Source organism: Dermacentor silvarum, chromosome 3, assembly GCF_013339745.2.
Source record: "Dermacentor silvarum isolate Dsil-2018 chromosome 3, BIME_Dsil_1.4, whole genome shotgun sequence".
Taxonomy (NCBI): Eukaryota; Metazoa; Arthropoda; class Arachnida; order Ixodida; family Ixodidae; genus Dermacentor; species Dermacentor silvarum.
Genome location: NC_051156.1, coordinates 7599929 through 7617701, shown reverse-complemented (window position 1 = coordinate 7617701; position 17773 = coordinate 7599929). Strand labels below are relative to the sequence as shown.

At 43.4% G+C, this 17773-nt stretch overlaps 1 protein-coding gene across 4 annotated transcripts in view; it reads right to left on the bottom strand.

Moving 5' to 3' along the window:
• Positions 1 to 15171, bottom strand: part of LOC119445293 (CUE domain-containing protein 1) — a 123629-nt gene extending 108458 nt beyond the window's left edge. For all 4 annotated transcript variants that reach the window (XR_007465857.1, XM_037709606.2, XM_049663201.1 and 1 more), the window contains exons 1-5: positions 14906 to 15171; positions 10047 to 10153; positions 8634 to 8905; positions 4311 to 4440; positions 653 to 866 (exon numbers count right to left, since the gene is read on the bottom strand). Coding sequence is in view for 3 of the 4 variants with exons in the window: in XM_037709606.2 (XP_037565534.2) it covers positions 653 to 866; positions 4311 to 4440; positions 8634 to 8905; positions 10047 to 10145 (715 nt within the window). In the remaining variant the exon portion in view is untranslated. The remainder of the gene's footprint in view (positions 1 to 652; positions 867 to 4310; positions 4441 to 8633; positions 8906 to 10046; positions 10154 to 14905) is intronic.
• Positions 15172 to 17773: the final 2602 nt, after the last annotated feature.

The following is a 17773-nucleotide window of genomic DNA, read 5'->3' as shown; positions in this document are numbered from 1 at the left end:
AACCAGACAGGCAAAGACGCTAGGTGTTTCACTGAATGACGTGACCACTGAATTGCCGGGTCCAACTCATATGTGAAAATAAGTGTTAACAGACAGACAGACAACAAACTTTATTTGATCCTGAGGAGCTACTACTGTCAGGACCCCCTAACGGGAGGCCGTTGTAACCGCTGATTTGTAAAGCTTTTTTTCATGTACACAAATGTTATGTTATGATGTAAATGTTTGTGCAGAATGACGCAAATGCAATACAGTTTCCTTTCTAGTGCAATACAATGCTTCTGAAAATGTAATGCTAATTATGCAAATGCAATGCAATTTTTAGAAAAATGTAACATGATGATGCAAAAGTTTCAATGTAAGTCCTATATAGCATCACAAAGAAACGAGAATAGGGGGGCAGTCACATTGTGGGTATAGTGAGGTAGTCGCTAGTGGGCTGTAAGGTAGTGGATGATGGGCTTGCACCTACTCAGCAAGACAGCAGCCACCAACAGCCAGCACCCTCAAAGTGTCAGCGCAAGAGGCAAAGTAAGCTTTCCTTTAAAATTTGATTGAGATGTGAAATCTGAGTGAGATGAAGCAGCGGTGAGATTAAAGTCGTACTCTAAACTTGTTCGGTTCCAACAATGCAGCTACGCATAGTATGCACCTTGGTTGAGGGTGCGTATGAAGTCGCGGTTGCTCTGCAGCTGTCGCATGAACTCCTGGTTTTGCAGCAGGATGGCCATGCGTTCGTCCTCGAGAAGCTGCGTCTCAGCCTCCGCCGCACCACCGGAGGAGAGACGGCGCTGTTGCCGCACATTCTCGGCCATGCGCTGTTGCAGCATGGCTGTGCTCAGCTCCCCCGTTGCAGCCGTCACTGCCTGCATCGTCAGTTGTACACAGACTTGTAGATACTTTAGTAGTATGTCTCTACTCAAAAACTGCATTTTAAATACTTTTGTGAGTATTTTGGCATTTGATTGAATACCTTCGCAAAGCAATATTTAGCACTGTAACTTAAATACCTATTTGTGGCATCTTATACTCTTTAAGATATACTTGAGCGAGTTGGCTAGTTGCAGGTGCAGAAATACACTGCTTGTCTTGACTCAACATGGGTACTGGCGTTTATAAATAATCAATGTGACAGCCACCATCATGACGTAAATATGATCCTGGCTTCTGACCATAGCCATAACATTTATCATAATATCTCAGCGCAATAATCAGGCATGTTGCTGTTTTATACCTGAAGCTGACAAGTGACAAATATGTAGGAAAGTGCTTCAGTGAGGCAGAACTCTGTTCTGCTTGTGCAATGGCCCACATTTTGAAAGTATCATGAAAGAAACAAAATACTTTTTGAATTAAGGTATTTAATGCTCTACTGACTAAATTGTTTGCCTAGTATTTAACACTCATTTTGGATACATTATCTGAGTATACTATATACTATCTTCAGGGAATGAAACGCATCAATTTAGGCCTATCTATATAATGCAAATGCTTTTGTTTCCATCACCTCCAGTTCATGTTACATCGGCATAGCTTTCTCTGTTACACTTAGGTCAGAGTTCATGCAACCTTAAACCAGATGTATGGTGATGTGACTTCACACTCTTGAGTAACTGTGAGTATTGCGTGTTATAATTAAAAATTTCCCTATCACGCTTCATTCTGTGCAGTGGCAACTCAAGTGGCATGGCAACATGGCAGATCCTGTGGACTTTTCATGCACAAAATGGACCAAATTACATACATCACAAACCATTATGTCACAATGATGCATTAGGTGTAGCAGTTCGGGAATGAAATTCAACCTTCAATATATCTGCTATAAGGGATACTCAAAATGTCAAGCACTATCGGTCAACATTGCAGCAAGTGCCATCTGCGATATTATCTTCATTACAGAAAACTGAAACTGCTCACTAGAGAGCACCATCATCATCATCACCACCCTATATTTATGTCCACTGCACTGGAGAGCGTAGCTGGTGTCCTCCCACTGCTGGGATACTGTTTTGTCTTGTTTTCCTAATACTATTAGTATTAGTAAAACAAGAGATTTGTGACAATGCTGACAAGTAGCTAAGACTGACTTTTCAGCCGTGAACGCAATGAAATAAGCCAACATAATTTGAGTCCATTGACGAGGCAGTCTAAATGCATTCGAGGTGCTGTCGTTAGCACGTAAAAGGAACAATAACTTCAGGTTTTGTAGTACATTGTGTTTCCACACTTCCACTGGTATGTATGATGTTCCCACAAGGTAGTAGCTCTGTCATTATTGTTCACCACGTTAGCTTCTTTAAAAATTTGTGCTCAAGGGCAACACTAGCTTCCATACAAAAGATTGTGTGAAAAATGTCAGTGTAACCTATTTTTTTTTTTTAATGTAAAGACACCGCCCCTTTATAACAATGCAGATTCTTTTCATTGCTTCATAAAACAAAACCATGAAGTTCTTCCATTTTAACGCTTGATTGATTGATTCCCTTTATTGCACAGAATGATGGCACTGTGGCCTCTCTTCGACAGAGGGACAAGGGAAAGGAAAGCACACGTAAACACATACACACACACTAGACATCTAGTGGCCCACTTCAGTCAAATTCGTAAAATCCTACAAGGAGACGAGCGTTTCTTTTGCAAGTGCATCATTTTAGCTGTTAAAAATCTTCTATTGCGAGAGAATTAAATAGTACACTGCAGGTTGTTGAGCCACACAATTTATTTCCAGTCTGGATAAAAATAAAGAAAGCATCTGAAGATCAATGTTTGCGAAAATTGCACGTGGGTCCATACTGAAACACAAAATTCTCTGTGGCACATCAGTGACACAGAAGGAGCCATTATTATTGTCATTTCTTCACTGACTAAGAGAGCTCAGTGAATTTCATCCAAGGAGACTTTGCCACGCACAGACAAGATAATAAAAAAGCTGGAAGAGTGGCCAGCTTCACAGCAGTGCACCAGTGGTAGAGATACAAAGCCTGTGTGCTCTGCTTAACCCCACAATGTGTTGTTCATGTGAATTTATTTTACATACTTTTGTTAGGCATTTAGTTACTTTGTGCTCCTCACCATTCGTCTTTATCATTGAGACACCATGCTAGGGTGGCTAGCAATGCATTTGCAGGGTCGCTCATGTTTTTGTACTGTGCCTCCAACTGAAGTGTCAGTAAACAGTAAATTGCAGCTTACAGACACCAGAAACATAAAAGCAGTGCAATAATAAAGCACTGCCCAAGAATGTGAGTGATAGAAATTGTGTAGCATGTCAATGCCACATGTGCACTTTTGTGCCAGGAAAATCAAGGTTTCACGCCCCACCTTGTGGACACTCGATACCTGCTGCACTGAACTGAAGAGGAGGCGCACTGAACCAAGTCGTGATGTTCGACTGCCTATCGCTCTAGTCTTCCATTTTCACAGGGCACCAACGAATGCTCTGTCTAGCGGAATTTCAGTTCGCGCGGTTTCAGAACTCAACACAAATGGAGAGACTATTCCCCCTAAGTGATAATGGGGACACGCCATTCTGGCCTTAATTCCGAGAGCGAACTTTTTTTCCCACAGCTGCTGTGCACTGCCCTCATTACATTGTGTGCCGTACATACAAACAGTGCCAGAGAAGCAAGCTCCTCTCACCCTCGCCTCAGTATCTATGCTCTGAAGCTTAAAAGTACTCACATGCATTTGCCTAGCAGATTCACCTTCGGTGCTCTTGGCTATCAGACATTGGGCCTGCTTCTGCGTCTCCCTGTATGAGGCAGCCCTCCTAGTGTGGGAAACCTAGCTCAGAATAGCTCCGTGAGGCTGATTCCTGGGAGCTTTCACCCGTAGTTCAAAACTGCCACCCTAGTGCCGTAATGCCTGGGTTGCCTCTTGTACATAACAGGAAATAAACACCCTTCATTGGTGCCACTGCTGGAGACACCTTGCCGGTGAGTCAGTGGCACAACACTTTGTCTGCTGCACAACACATTAACAAAGCACCTTGACTGCGCATTACATGTCACCAGGGGCGGCATTCTCGGGCAATCGCTTTCAGATATACTATCCCTTTCTCAAGATTTCCCGTGCTTCTGCAATGGGCGCGTTGGCATATATGGTCAAAGAGCATTTCTGTAGCTGTGCGAAGGTTGTTATCGTTGCACAGGGCCAGGAACGCTGTTAGCCATGTACTTTGATGTGTCCGATGCCAAGTCACGTGAAATCTCGCAAAAGGGATGGCATCCCTAAAAGTGATTGCCCGAGAATACCGGCCCAAAGAGACACGAAAAGCATGAGACAAGAGAGCAGGGCAGCAGCGTTCCAACCTGTGATTGAGGGGGACTGCTACTGGGTCGATGGTGTGGGCGGCTGATCCGCAGAAAACCTGGTGGCAATGGGCCAAGCAGGGGTGGCTTCCAGGCGCGAGCTTCCTCCTGGGTGCCTGAGGAAGGGGTCCTACACCAAAGGATTGGAATTTTTAAGAGAGAAACCACCACAAGCAACATGCATACACATAGAAACAGCAAGGAAAGCAATGTAGGCAGCTTAAACTATAGCACCACACATACGCGATGAAGTTATACGGATGAGGCGTGGCCCTACTTGCCTAGCGATGGGCAATACATCTCAGACATGGTCTCTTCAAGAAGCCACTACACCGGACCAACCACGTAACCAAACAGCTTATCTAATTGCGAGTTATGTAAGCAATCACCTGACCTTTATTGAAAGTGTGAAAAAAAAGTGCATATTTTGTTAGCTTTAGAAATGCAATGAAACTACATCACCTGATGTGTCCCATCAAATAAAATGGAACAGTGCCTGTTGAAAGCATGCACTAAGCCTTTTCTTTTTGTCCGGTGTAGCCTATGTCTCACTGCATTTTGTCTCATACTTTCACTCGCATTTGTCACGGTAAGTATTGCATTACGTCATTGACATCTATATGTGCCACATCTTTTGAGCAGTGTATGGGTGGCAGGATTATGGTCAGGTAGACATTTTCAGCATACAGACATTCAAGCTGTATCAGCGAGTTTTCCCACCCTTCGGATTTACTAGGGGTTTGTATGCTGGCTGTTCTTAGTGATGATTCATCACCGACGATGCCTGTGCATTGTCACTGATGCCCTGATCGTATGGCCGCTTTGGGGTTGTGTGGGAACACACACACACACCAGCACAAACACGTTGTTTGTTTGAGTGAGGTATATATGCAAGGTAATTTTCATTTTAGAATCATTGATAACTACGTTTCAAAGTAAAATTTGGGACTCCAATGCAGGTTGCATTACTGGCTGTTCTTTGATTAACATTTGATACCGAGCACGTCGCCGCGCACTGCTGTCGACCTTCACCATTGTTGCACAGAACCAGTCGTGCAAGTCCTCTTAACAGCATTGCTGTAAAATGCAACTTGCCACCGGTAGGAGCCAAACTCCCATCTGCCACATTATGTGCATTCATTTTCCTGTTTCCAAAAAAAAAAAAAGATTCTTGTTCAAAAATATACCTGGTTAATTGTTAACATGCATCTTATTGTCCTTCTAGTGCAATGTTATGTATGTTTGTTGGGGTCTTTTTCTTTTCTCTTAATGGCTGTATTTTTCTAATGTTGTATGTGTATACAGTGGAACCTCATTGATATGATTCTGCGTAATACGTTTTTCGGGATGATATGTTTTTTGTTTTTTTCCCCGGCGTTTTTTTTTTATGCGGTTGATACAATCGTGTTTTCCCCTGAAATTGGATGATACGACTGCAAACTCCAAAACTCGTAGCTTTATATTCAAGTGTACTAGATTAAATTACATTCCAACGACCCACGAACAACGTGTTAAGGGCCAGTGACACTAGCCGAAAAACGCGCGCTGCGTGCCGGTGGCGGCAAAATGCGCACCACAAAAGCTGCCGCGAAGCAGGTTTTTTGTACCATGGGAGGGATCGGTCCTGGACCGATTTAAATTGCCGCACGTCCCGGTGGGAAACTGGTGTCATGTGGATCTGCCTGACCGCTATTTTCGCACTTGAATAGTATTGTCCGCTTGCGTCAGGTTTCACTCGCTCTTGTTTTGGTTGGCTTTTCGAGTGAGATCTTCATGCGGTCACGTGGCAGGATGAAGCGCCTGCCCTCGTCCGCCAGTCGTATTGCTCGTTATGTCACGCTGCTCTACGGTGTTCCTTTGTTTCGGAATTCTTGGCTTCCTGTTGGCGTGGACTCTGTAGCTATGTCAAGGAAACACAAGGCACAGACTTTGTAAAAAAAGAAAAAACTGAGCAGTTGAGAAAAAATGCGCAGTTGAGTGAGGAAACAGCGGCTTCGTTTTTTATCTTTCAAAAGAACTTGTTTACGGACTTTGAAAAAAGAAAAAAGAAAGTTCAGTTAAAAGTAACGAACTATTTTAAAGTTACATAACGCGCGTGTTATGCCGAGCAGTTTCACTCGACGCCACAGAAAGCTTTACTAGAGAGTTTGTCACCAAGTAAGCCTGTTTTATTACGTTTTGGGGCTTGCTTTGGATGATACATTTTATTTTCTGGTTCCCGTGAAGATCGTATCAACGAGCTTCCACTGTAGTACTATATTTTGTTGTATAAAATGTTCTCTTTAAGTTATGTATAATGTCTTCAAGCAACTGACTGCTGCATGTTAAAATTTAACAATACTTATATTCTTTGTTAGAGTGTCCCCCTGACAGCTTTTAACTTTGGGACACCCTATCATGCTACGAATTTTGTACTTGCTCAAATGTACACCATTCCTGTAATAAAATATGAAAAGTGTGTGCTTTGCCGTTAAGCTAACACAGTGGCCGTCCTCCCATCAACTTTCTTAGGTAATTGCGTACGTGTACGCAGAGAGAGACACTCCCTAACTTCAGCGAGGCAATGCCACACCGGTGAGATGGGAACTGCAAAGGTTACTTTTAGTACTCCGTAAGGTATTTCGAATAAATAAATAGATAAGTAAAGAAATCAATAAAATGAATGAATGATTGAATGAATGAATAACCTACTGGACAACACTTTCTTCCAAAGAAGAAGCTACTGTTGCCGTGTGGCAGCTCTTCCTCTCCTCCTTGTCACCTGGCGTGCAGGCTATGAACTGAGGAGGTTGCCCTTGGAACAAATTGTTTTGGTCAGCATGTTCCATATGTTCCATGACTCCAGTAAAAGCAGTTTTTTGGTGGCTGGTCTCTGTTTGCTGGATTTAGGTTTATGGAAAGCAAGCAATTTTGTGGGCTGAATATCTTGAATGTTGAGCAATGGAACTGCATACTCAAACAACAACAAAGCATTATTTTTTGCCTCCTTTTCTGGTGCCCTCTCATCATTGAAAATGCCCTTGCAATGTATGACTGGCTTGTTCGTATGCTAGCTATTCGTGGGTGAAAACGACTGTTAAGTATCTTGGTCACTTGAGGCATCACAGACATCGTGAAGTGGAAGGGCCACCAACAAAGGAAGAGGTAGCGTGTTGAATTGGACTGGTTGGTATGCAACTCAACTTGATGGCAACAGCGCAAAAGACAATGTATTAATGACAGACTTTGAGAACATGCATACTCGCTAAAAGATTCGGTCAGCCATCCTGCTGAATGCTGCAAGATTTGCAACATTACACCAACGCTTTCAGAGTGCACAGTTTCAGGCAGATACCTTGAACAACACGAACACAAAATTGTTGAAACCTTTGCCGTCGATAAAAGCAGTGAAAACTGTGTCAGCATGCCTCCACTATCGCTAAAGCACAACGAAATCACAAACCGATCCAGCACATGACATCGCCCTGTTAACGGTGATATTGTACGTACTTGTTTGTTTGTGTCCCTTCAAGCTAATCATACTTCCAGTATACGGTGTGCTTTCTTTTTGGAGACCATACAGAATTTTTAAGGATCACCTGTGGCAGTTAGCCAATCGTGGTCCGTGAGCTTGATTACTCGAAGCGGCGAACATTACTCGCACAGAAAATCAAAATGTATAATAGACTAATTAACAAAAATTTACTAATAAACTTTTTGAATAATTATTACATTGTACGAATTGTAGCCGATGAACTTGCAAGCATATCTACCCGAAACAACTTCTAAGCATCACACGGGTTTCGAGATGGGTGCCGTGAACTCGTAGTAAAAATGCACAATTGTTGCACTTACTTTTTTAACAAACTACTGTTTTATGAGCTGAAGCACAAAAGTAACTGGAACGCCCATGTATTTTGTCACACATTATTGGGAACGAGTATTTTGAAACTGGTGTCATCCTGGAAACTCGTTCCAAGTACGAACTCATCCTGCAAACTGTGCCTTGCGAACTCATCGGCTACAATTTGTAAATTGCAATACGTGCCATACGGTAATTAATTTAAAAAGTTAGTTAGTAAAGTTTTCTTCATCTGTCAATTATGCATTTCGATTTCCTGCACAAATAATGTCCACCTCTTTCAGTAATCCAGCTCAGTGACTAGAATTATGCTATTTACCAAAGGCGATTTAAAAATATTCTGGATGGTCTAAAAAGAGAACACCTGCTGTACTTACTGACGACTATAAAAATTGGTTGTTAGTCAGTGCAATGTTCGTCTCCTCTCATCATCATCCTGTCATTGGTGCTGTTACCATCAAGTTAAAGAACGGAAGACTTACCCCTGATTGGCCTGTGCTGCTGTGGGTGCGCACGTGGCCTGTTGGTAGGAAGGGGGAGGTGTGGGCGCTGCCGGAGGCGGGGAGTAGTGCGGGGGTGCCTCGGCGTTTTCTGTGGCTTCCAGCTCGGTGCGCAGCCGCTCGTTGTCGTTGTCCGTGGCCATGGCGAGCAGCTGGTCAATGCTGGCATCCACGGCGCCGCCGTTGGCACGAAGCACCGCTTCGATGACCACCGCCTCCATCTCGGGAAACATGCTCCGGAAGTCACGCATTGCCTGCAGTCAACAGCCGATGTACAGCAGAGTGTCAGCATGCACAAAAAAACAAAAAATATCTGACAGCTTGGGCCCACATTTAGTGACAATCCTTTTCTCGGTTCATACTTTTTGCTTTTTGTCACTGACTTGTGGGCTGCCATGCTGCTGCTGTCACTTATAGATTAACCGCACAGTGCATGGATGGTAAGGGCTGAGGAGAATAGTGGGAAAAGAATAATATAAAAAACAAACAAATCTGTGCAAACAGTTGGCAGGCTTTGTGACGCTCTGTGACATATCAAGGTTTTTTAAATATTGTTTTGTAGCTCTTGCTATGTTTTCATAATAGGGTATGCTTTTCACTTATGTGCAAGGAGCTATACAAGCACTAGTTGTAAGTCAACATAATTTAGTTACAGGAAGTTAGTCAGTCAAGATGAAATAAAAGAAGAGTTTGCACTGGAAGCAAGATTTGCATGCCAACAAATTGTGCCGAAGTGTGCACACTCATTTTTAGCCTATGTCACACTGTTTGACGATACAGGCAAAAACATGGTAGTCAAAATCTAAAGCATCACTTGAAATTGCTGTTGTTGTTTATTCTTTATTATTATTTTATTATTTATTTTATTTGTTGTTTATTATTTATTATGAATAATATTTATATTTTTATGGCATGCTGTGGTATACTAAAAAGCTAGAGCATTACACTACATGGTTATTCTGAGAAAAAAAAAGAACACTTATTTTGCTTGAAATTTAAAGCCAAGTGCAAATGATTTATTATTCAGGAGCTTTTTGAAAACTATTCGAAAGTTAATACAAAACTATGCAGTTTGCATTTGATTTTAATATGTTTTTATGACTTTTCGATTGATATTTGATGTGCCATCAAGAATAAGCATTTGCACTTCCCTAAAAAAAACAAAGCCACAATTTATGAAAGACTGCATCACCTCTCATTTTTAGTGAACACATATTGCTGTTACAATACAGAAGTAAATTTCGAATAATGCCTTGTCACTTGGGCATGTTGCAGGAAGATTCATTAAAAGCGGTAGCTTCACAAACCTTAGTGATGTCTTCAGTGATGAGAAAGGTTTTGTGGGTCTCTCCTCGGCATTATTTTTAAAAAGAGCCAAGCACTCTAGGAACCTACCTGTCTGAATTCTAGCTGTGTGACGGGTGGGCGGCGTGGTGGGCTACGGTTGGGGGCCGACAGGCGCTCCTCGGGCGCCACTTCAGCTGGGCTTGTCATCGCTGCACCTGCATGCACGGGTCTCTACTGTTGAACACACACCACCGTCTACTGCTGGCTTGATTGGTTGTTGGAGTTAAATGTCTCAAAACAACACCACAGGCTACAGGGGATACTGTTGTGTGGAACACTGGATTAATTTTTGCCACCTGGGGTTTTTTATAACGTGCACCAAAAGCACAGTACGCAAGTGTTTTTGCATTTTGCCCTCACCAGACTGTGGCCTCTCTTGCAAGGAGACCACATATGTGCAGGACTATGCCATACCCACTGAGCCACCGCTGTAAGCAGCTGCCGCCTTCAGGAGCAACACAAGCACCAGGAGAGTATATGCATGCTTACTTCACTGGTAAAACAACGTAATGGATGTAATGCCCTGCAGCTTATGATATAAAACGCAGGAGTGCATGGCTCTAGGTACAGTATGCGCAGCACCATTGCTAAGAGTGGCTTTTCTGAAAGCAGTGACAGTCCTTCTCACGCTTTGTTTCCAAGACTTGTAGTATCTGAAATCACTAATGTGGAATAGACGACATTTGTTGTTCTGCTCCATGTAGGAAGTCTGCCACACTTGAAGTGAAATGCATGTGCAGCCTAGATGCCATGCATTGTTTAGGCAAAATGTGTTCCGGTAAAAAAATTATTCGCGCAACTGCACAACCTTGGTATACTACAACTTTGGTTAAATTACACAGTCATCCTGCACTGCTGCCACGTCTATACTGTTCCATGTCATTCATTAAGCAATTTTAGTGAGCAGAAAATTATCAAAAGCCAAGGAAAACTAAATACAGTGCAGACTTTTGGAGGAGTGTTAGGTGCAACAGAATCAGTTTCAATGTGCCAGCATCACGTGGACATGCAGCTTGCTGACACTATGTGCAGGGTATGGGCACAGAAAAATGCAGCGTTCTGTATAACCAACAAGGAAGTAAGTATCAGAATTAGACAAATTGTGCCCTTGTTTAAACTTCGTGCTTGCTAATACACGCCCTCCGCACTAGTTCCATTAGCTAAATTCTATACAAGAAAAGACCTCCTTTAAATAAAAAAAATGGTGAATAGCATGTCGAGCAAAAAGGAATCCTCCAATCATTTTGCTTAGTTACCACGATAGCAGCGTTCAAGACTGCAAACTATTTGATACACTGAAGAAGTTTGTTGAAAGATGAAGATCAACATGAACCACAATAGATTTAGTAACAATAATGCTCCCACTCCCCAATGAGAGTTGACAGGAGTCCATCATACTCTCTATTTCACTGAGCATGCTTGTTTCATTGGAAGCACTGATGCGCTTTCAGGGTACCCCAATTTGGTACATGCCTGGGGCACTGACCACCTTTTTTCCCACAACTGCAATGTGTGCCCAGATGTAGTTAACTAAAATAATAAGCAGTTTTAATTATGTAATTTACCTGTGATTATCCCAATTACTGATGTCTGCCACTACTAGTAATATATTGCTAAAGAAGGACATGTATTTCCACTGCATGGTCTTTGCTAATTTTAGATTGATTGCAATTAAAGTGCAAGGCGTATATGGCGAACAGTGCCTGTGGGAGTAGTTATCTAGTGGCAGGACTACAAGCTCACACCTGTGGAGAATCCCCATGTGTGAGCATGTGTGGACATGCCAGCTTAAGTGGCTGGCTCATTTTGTGAACATTGGCAGCAACGATCAGAAAGGCCATGACTTGTTTTGTGAAAACACAGAACGGACAGAACAGCAATCTAACGTGCCATATATCTACAGCTGTGGGCTCACAGCAATGTGGGCTATGCCTGCAATGTCTTTGTTTTCGCAGGACTACACAGCCCAAAACAAAAAGAAACGAAACATTCAAACATTCAATATGATCCAGTGAAAATGCACTCCGAGAGTGTCAGCTATTTTTATGCACTGAAAGCACCAGGACAACAAGTGGCAATACATTTCTTGTGATGACAGCTGTTAAAGGTTGGTTCATCGAGATTTCCTGGCATCCCTCAAAGGTATTGTGTTTCCTTGGCAGTAGAAGTCACTGGAACAAAAAGCTTTATTTATTCCTAATCAGGATCCAATTATGTGTTCGTGACATCTGAAACTCCTCCTATCAATGTTCTCGCCCCATCCATCACTCTTGTGATTTCGGTATTGCGTCATCCTCATTGTTGTCATCAATGTTATGCTGCTGCAATCATCACATTATCAAGACGGCTACTGCACTGTTTTTGTTGGCACCTGAGGCTTTTCTCTGAAACGCCCACAACTGCACGAAATGATGAAAATTGTGCCAACTTCTCATAAATGCAGCGTATAGGCAGCCATGTTTCTAACAAACATTCAAGCAGTACATAAAAAAGAAAAAAAGAAGAATATACCCAATGCCACTAACGTTGACAGGCACCGGTACCTAGTGTTGTCATCGGTACCTATTATGACATCTCTTTCCTCATGACGGGTTTACTCACCATCAGATATATTGGTATGCAAATTAAGATGACAGCTATACTCATAAAAGATAGAGAAAAGGTTAAAACAAATTAATGCTGAGTGAGTTGCTAATGGTATTGATCTGAAAGGTTGTAGGTAGAAGACAATTACAAGAAAACTAAAGGACAACACAAAATTATTTGTAGCCAGGTGACGTCGAGTTCACTCGCGTCTATTGTGGACCGAATAAAGTTGTTTCACTCACTCACTCACTCACTCACTGACTCTCTATATATTAAGTGCATATCCTCATGCCACTATCATTTAACAGTGAAATAGCATTGCATTAGGCTGACAGTCTGATTAACTTAAAACAAAGTAGAACATTTTCATTTTGTTTGAAAGTGATGGGACCGACCTCATTCACTTGCTTTAAACATTACAGAGTCACAATAAGCACTCATTCAGTTTAAGAGTTGCTTTTACATTAACAACTGATCAAACACAGGATCACATTTCAATTTCCAATGTTATTTGTGTTATTTTATGACTATTTAGCCAACAACTTTCCTGTTTTCCTGGTAATACCTAGTAAGTACAACATGCTAGCTGTGTTTTAGTTGCTTGTTCGTTATTAATCACATATCGCTATACTTACAAGCAATGCCCACAAGGCATCGTTGGAGTGGTACTGTTGTCAGGCATGATACATATGTACGAATGACCACGTTAATTGTAAAAATTAGACAAAGACTGACAAGTGCCAATGAGTTTACATTAATTATAAGCAGTTAATAGTTGCATTATGCTAGCAAAGGTACAGTACATAATCATGAAGGACGAGTTTTCCAGACCCTAACATTATAGTGTTGATCAGAAACTAATCATTAGTCCATTAAATTGTTATTCTGATCACAACTTCATGATTGCAATAAGCACTACTTTACTTTCATTGCTTTTGCTCTTAATGCTTTCCACCTACACACTAAATCTACAATGTTCTGGCACTGTTCAATGCAGAAAATGTTTCCTTCTTGGGAAACTCTTGGTAAATATCTGAGTGGAAAGAGAATCTTGACCTGAGTGCAAGGAAATTAAAAAATTGTGGAGGAAATAAGGGATACCACTCTAGCGTATAATTTACTTAAGTATCAAGGTCAGCCTTTTGCTTATCACTCCATGCAATTCAGAGCAGAAACATCCATCGTGATTTGGTGACATTGTATAGCAATGTGCAATTAATGTACATTCTAACCTGACCGATGTTAACAATTCGAAACATGTGGTATCTAAAGCAAGTAAGACGTACACTGATCGATGGTGACATGACTTATATGCTGTTCGCCAGTTGCTTGTCTTTATTTACCTGACACACACACACACACACACACACACACACACACACACACACACACACACACACACACACACACACACACACACACACATATATATATATATATATATATATAGACAAAGGTGTATATCAGGTATCCATGCAATTGTAGAGGTTACTCTTCGTATATACACATGAATATTGCACTGCAACAAATTTTGCCACAACAAACTCAAGGTCTAGGTGTTTTGAGTGCAGCAATATTTATTGTTGTGCGCACACTGGCGCGTATTGCTAACGCGTGACGCTCGATCTGATTCGATCACCAGCGTACTTATTTTTGACGGCTCGAAAACCACACGACTGCTCTGGTGACCCGTATTATTTCGACAGTAGACGACCTAATTCTGCTTCTACGACGCCAATTAGTTTGCAGCTACTACGCAGTTTACCTGCATCATGGACCAAAGCTTTCCAACACAAGACAGCTTGCACGGATACAAAAATAAATAGTAGGTTTTACTTCAGTTAATGTCCGCAGCTGCCGCATTCTACGCAGGGCAACTGGTAGTTTCCTCATCGAAAGCCGGCAGGTCAATGTGCTGTCGCGATTAGCTATGACACGCTGCAACTGTAGCCGTGGAACCGCTGCTACTGTGAAAGCGAAAGTAATTACACGCGCGCGCTGATAACTTCGCTCCGAGTGATTTATTACGAACATCAACGGTCCGCCTTCGCCGCTGCGCTGCGTCAGAGAGCAGCACATTTCCCCTTCGCTCGTGCGCACGCAGAGAAGACGCCCACGCACACGGGACAGTATTGCGCGGGGCGAAAACACTACGCCGCGCGGCTCACATGCTCGCAGCATATATCGCTCGTCCCACATCGGCGTGCGCGACGATCAGCGCTGACGATGCCGTCAGTGCCCCCACTAACATGAGATGTGTAGGGGAAGGGAGAGAGTCCGCGACGATGCAACGTCACGGCGGAAAGAAAGCAAAATCTCACCGTTGCCGCGATCTTGCGGACGTGAATTGATCCTCACGGCCTGACCGCCGCCACTTCTACATGCGGGCCCGCAGTCGCAGGGACGGCCACAAGTGGCACTTTAGGACGGCGTAGATTAAATTAGGCCGCTACTCAGCCGGTCGACACTCGCCACTGTGCTCTTGGAAACCGCTGATCTAGAGCAGGATACGGAGGATCAGCGTTAATGCAGCGAAACCAACGTTAAGGGGCTGCCGGCCGACTTCATGCAACAGCCCTTGCGGTTGCTCGCTCCTTTGGCTCCTTTGCTTCTAGAATGCTTCGCCTTGCGCCAGCAGGTGGCGACTCGTACATAAGCTGGCGCACATGTATTTCGCAATAACGCTTTTTTGCAGATTCGTACAGATATCTTGAAGTAAAATTTAAAATACAAATATAATATAGAAATTTTCAGTAATTATTCTCAGCGGACGTTTTCATGAAACAGTCGTGCGTTTCGTCTGCTGCAGTTTCAAGCGATGTCAGTCGCTGCTCAAGCTGGAAGAATTTTCTCAGCTAACGTAATCACTATTTGAGCCTTCACGGTACCGTAGACACAAGAAACTGTAAGTGTGCGCCGAGAAGAACATTTATATCGTTTTTTCCTTCTTCCTATCGGCGAATCGGGATGCTCACTATCTCGTTAGACCGCAGGAACAGCCGGCACTGACAGTTGTCATAATCATGTGCCATGTAGTCTGTTGTGTAAATATTTGCCCATCCAACCAGTATTATTCTGCAGCTTACAGAAGAGCAAGAAAGTCAATGGGGAGCAATGAAGAAAGAATTAAATGAATGTAACGGAAATCCAAACATCTCACAAGGAGTTAATTCAGGCAGCTTCTAAGGGGAGGGGTGGGGGGACCGGTGCTCATCAAAAATAGGCAGAAAGCAGGCGGGGGGGGGGGGGGGGGGGAGCTTGCTGCACGCTTAGTACTGTGCGCTTAGTACTGTTCCCTTACTACTATGAGCACTAAAGTGCCGGCATTCTCAGGGAGTCCCGGGCCCCCAGAGCAACCCCTCTGAATATGCCAGTGCATCCCACCGCATCGCTCTGATTCACGTATTTTCTGTGATGCGGGGAAAACTCCGACTTTAGGAAACTGGAAAACCAAAATTCTCTTACAATCATTTGACCCTCTTACAAAGTGCTTCCAATAGGATTAACATGTTGGCAAGGAATGAACTCTCGTTAAATATATTTATCATAACGCACCCTCCCCCCTAAACATGTTAGTGCATTGAATGCGAAAGCATTCTAACTTTTCCGCGCGATACTTTTCACTTGGTCATGTGCTCAAAGTCAATTTTGGGAGTGGGCCAGGTCGGTTTTGAACGTGGGTCAACTCAATTTTCGAATTGGGCAAAGTCAATTTTTTGGGGTGTGGGCCACGGCGTTCGTCTGGCGCTGTGGCTGTTCACCGTGGGATTTCGCACTGCGAGCCGCAGCAGGTCCAGCACCGGGAACGTGACGTCATCATTTGGTCACCTGGGTTTTGGTACCATCGGATGTTAACGCCACACGCTCACCGAATTTTCCGCCTTCTTGGGGCACATAATGCTTTCGCATTAAAAAAAAATGTTGACATGAAGTGGATGATTAGAAAGGGGGCAGTAACAGCATGAAGACAGCCTCGTACTTGGAGCCGTTCCAGTAAACGATCCAACTTCAGGAGCAAGGTTAGACTCGTAGCTTTAGTGTTACACCTTCGCAAGTAAATGAAAAAAATAATATTAAGAATATAATGACCATCAAGTTCACTCATAGTATTTTCATGTACAAAGAACACGATGAGATGAAGGATGTCACTTCGGAAATATGATGCCAAGGCCCTAACCAAGCTCCTTTATTTCATACGAATCACGCACTCAAATAACCGAGTGTCTGGTACATATATTATTTGTCCCAGCATTCCTGTGTGCTTCTATTTGTTTTAATGACTATTCGATAACTGGCTATTGATAACGAACTCTTTCACGTTAAACATGCCGTTTACCGGGTACATTGCTAAATCTTGTTTTTGCTGTTTCGGTGTATCTGCCTTGTAACGGCTACCTGGGCCTCTGTCAAGCTGTCTACACAGCTTTTAGCCCAGGTAGCCATCCAGTACTATCTGGTGAATAAACTGAATGAATGAATGAATATGAATTAAATATAGGCTTTGTCGCCGCACGTCGTTTCGAGACGCAGTCGCTCAGTATGGCGCAGTATAGCTGATTTATTATAGTGCAGCTTATTATTGCGATGACAATTACACAGCTGTCGTGTTGGCTTCGCCGTCGCCGTCTTCTTCTTTCTGGGGGTTTACGTGTCAAAAATAGTTGTGATTATGAGGCATGGCATAGTGGATTAATTTTGACCACCTGGAGTTCTTTAACGTGCACTACAACGCAAGCACACGGGCGTTTTTGCATTTGGCCGCCGCGGTCGGGATTCGATCCCGTGACCTCGTGCTCAGCAGCGCAACGCCTTAGCTAACTGAGCCACCACGCCGTCGCCGTGAGATGCCGTATAAAGTCAGATCGCGCCTCGCACGCCGTTTGCTGCGGGTGCGAGGGGAAGTGTGCAAGGGTGAGCCGAGAAGAATGGTGGCTTGATGCGCGCCGTCCGCCCACGTGCCTAATGTTGAAGGTCACGTGATCAAACGCGCGCTAGGGGGAGGGGGGTAGGTGAGCACGCGTCTCCTCTACCCCGGCCGTGGGTGCGCATGGCTGTACGCGCGATTGAGCGTATACGTGGGCCCCGCGCCGTATCTTGGAGGTAATTTGCGGAATGAGCAATGTTAGGGCGAGCCGAGATGGCTGGCCGCTTCATGCGCGTTGTCTTCCCTAGCGCCTAAGGTTGGAGGT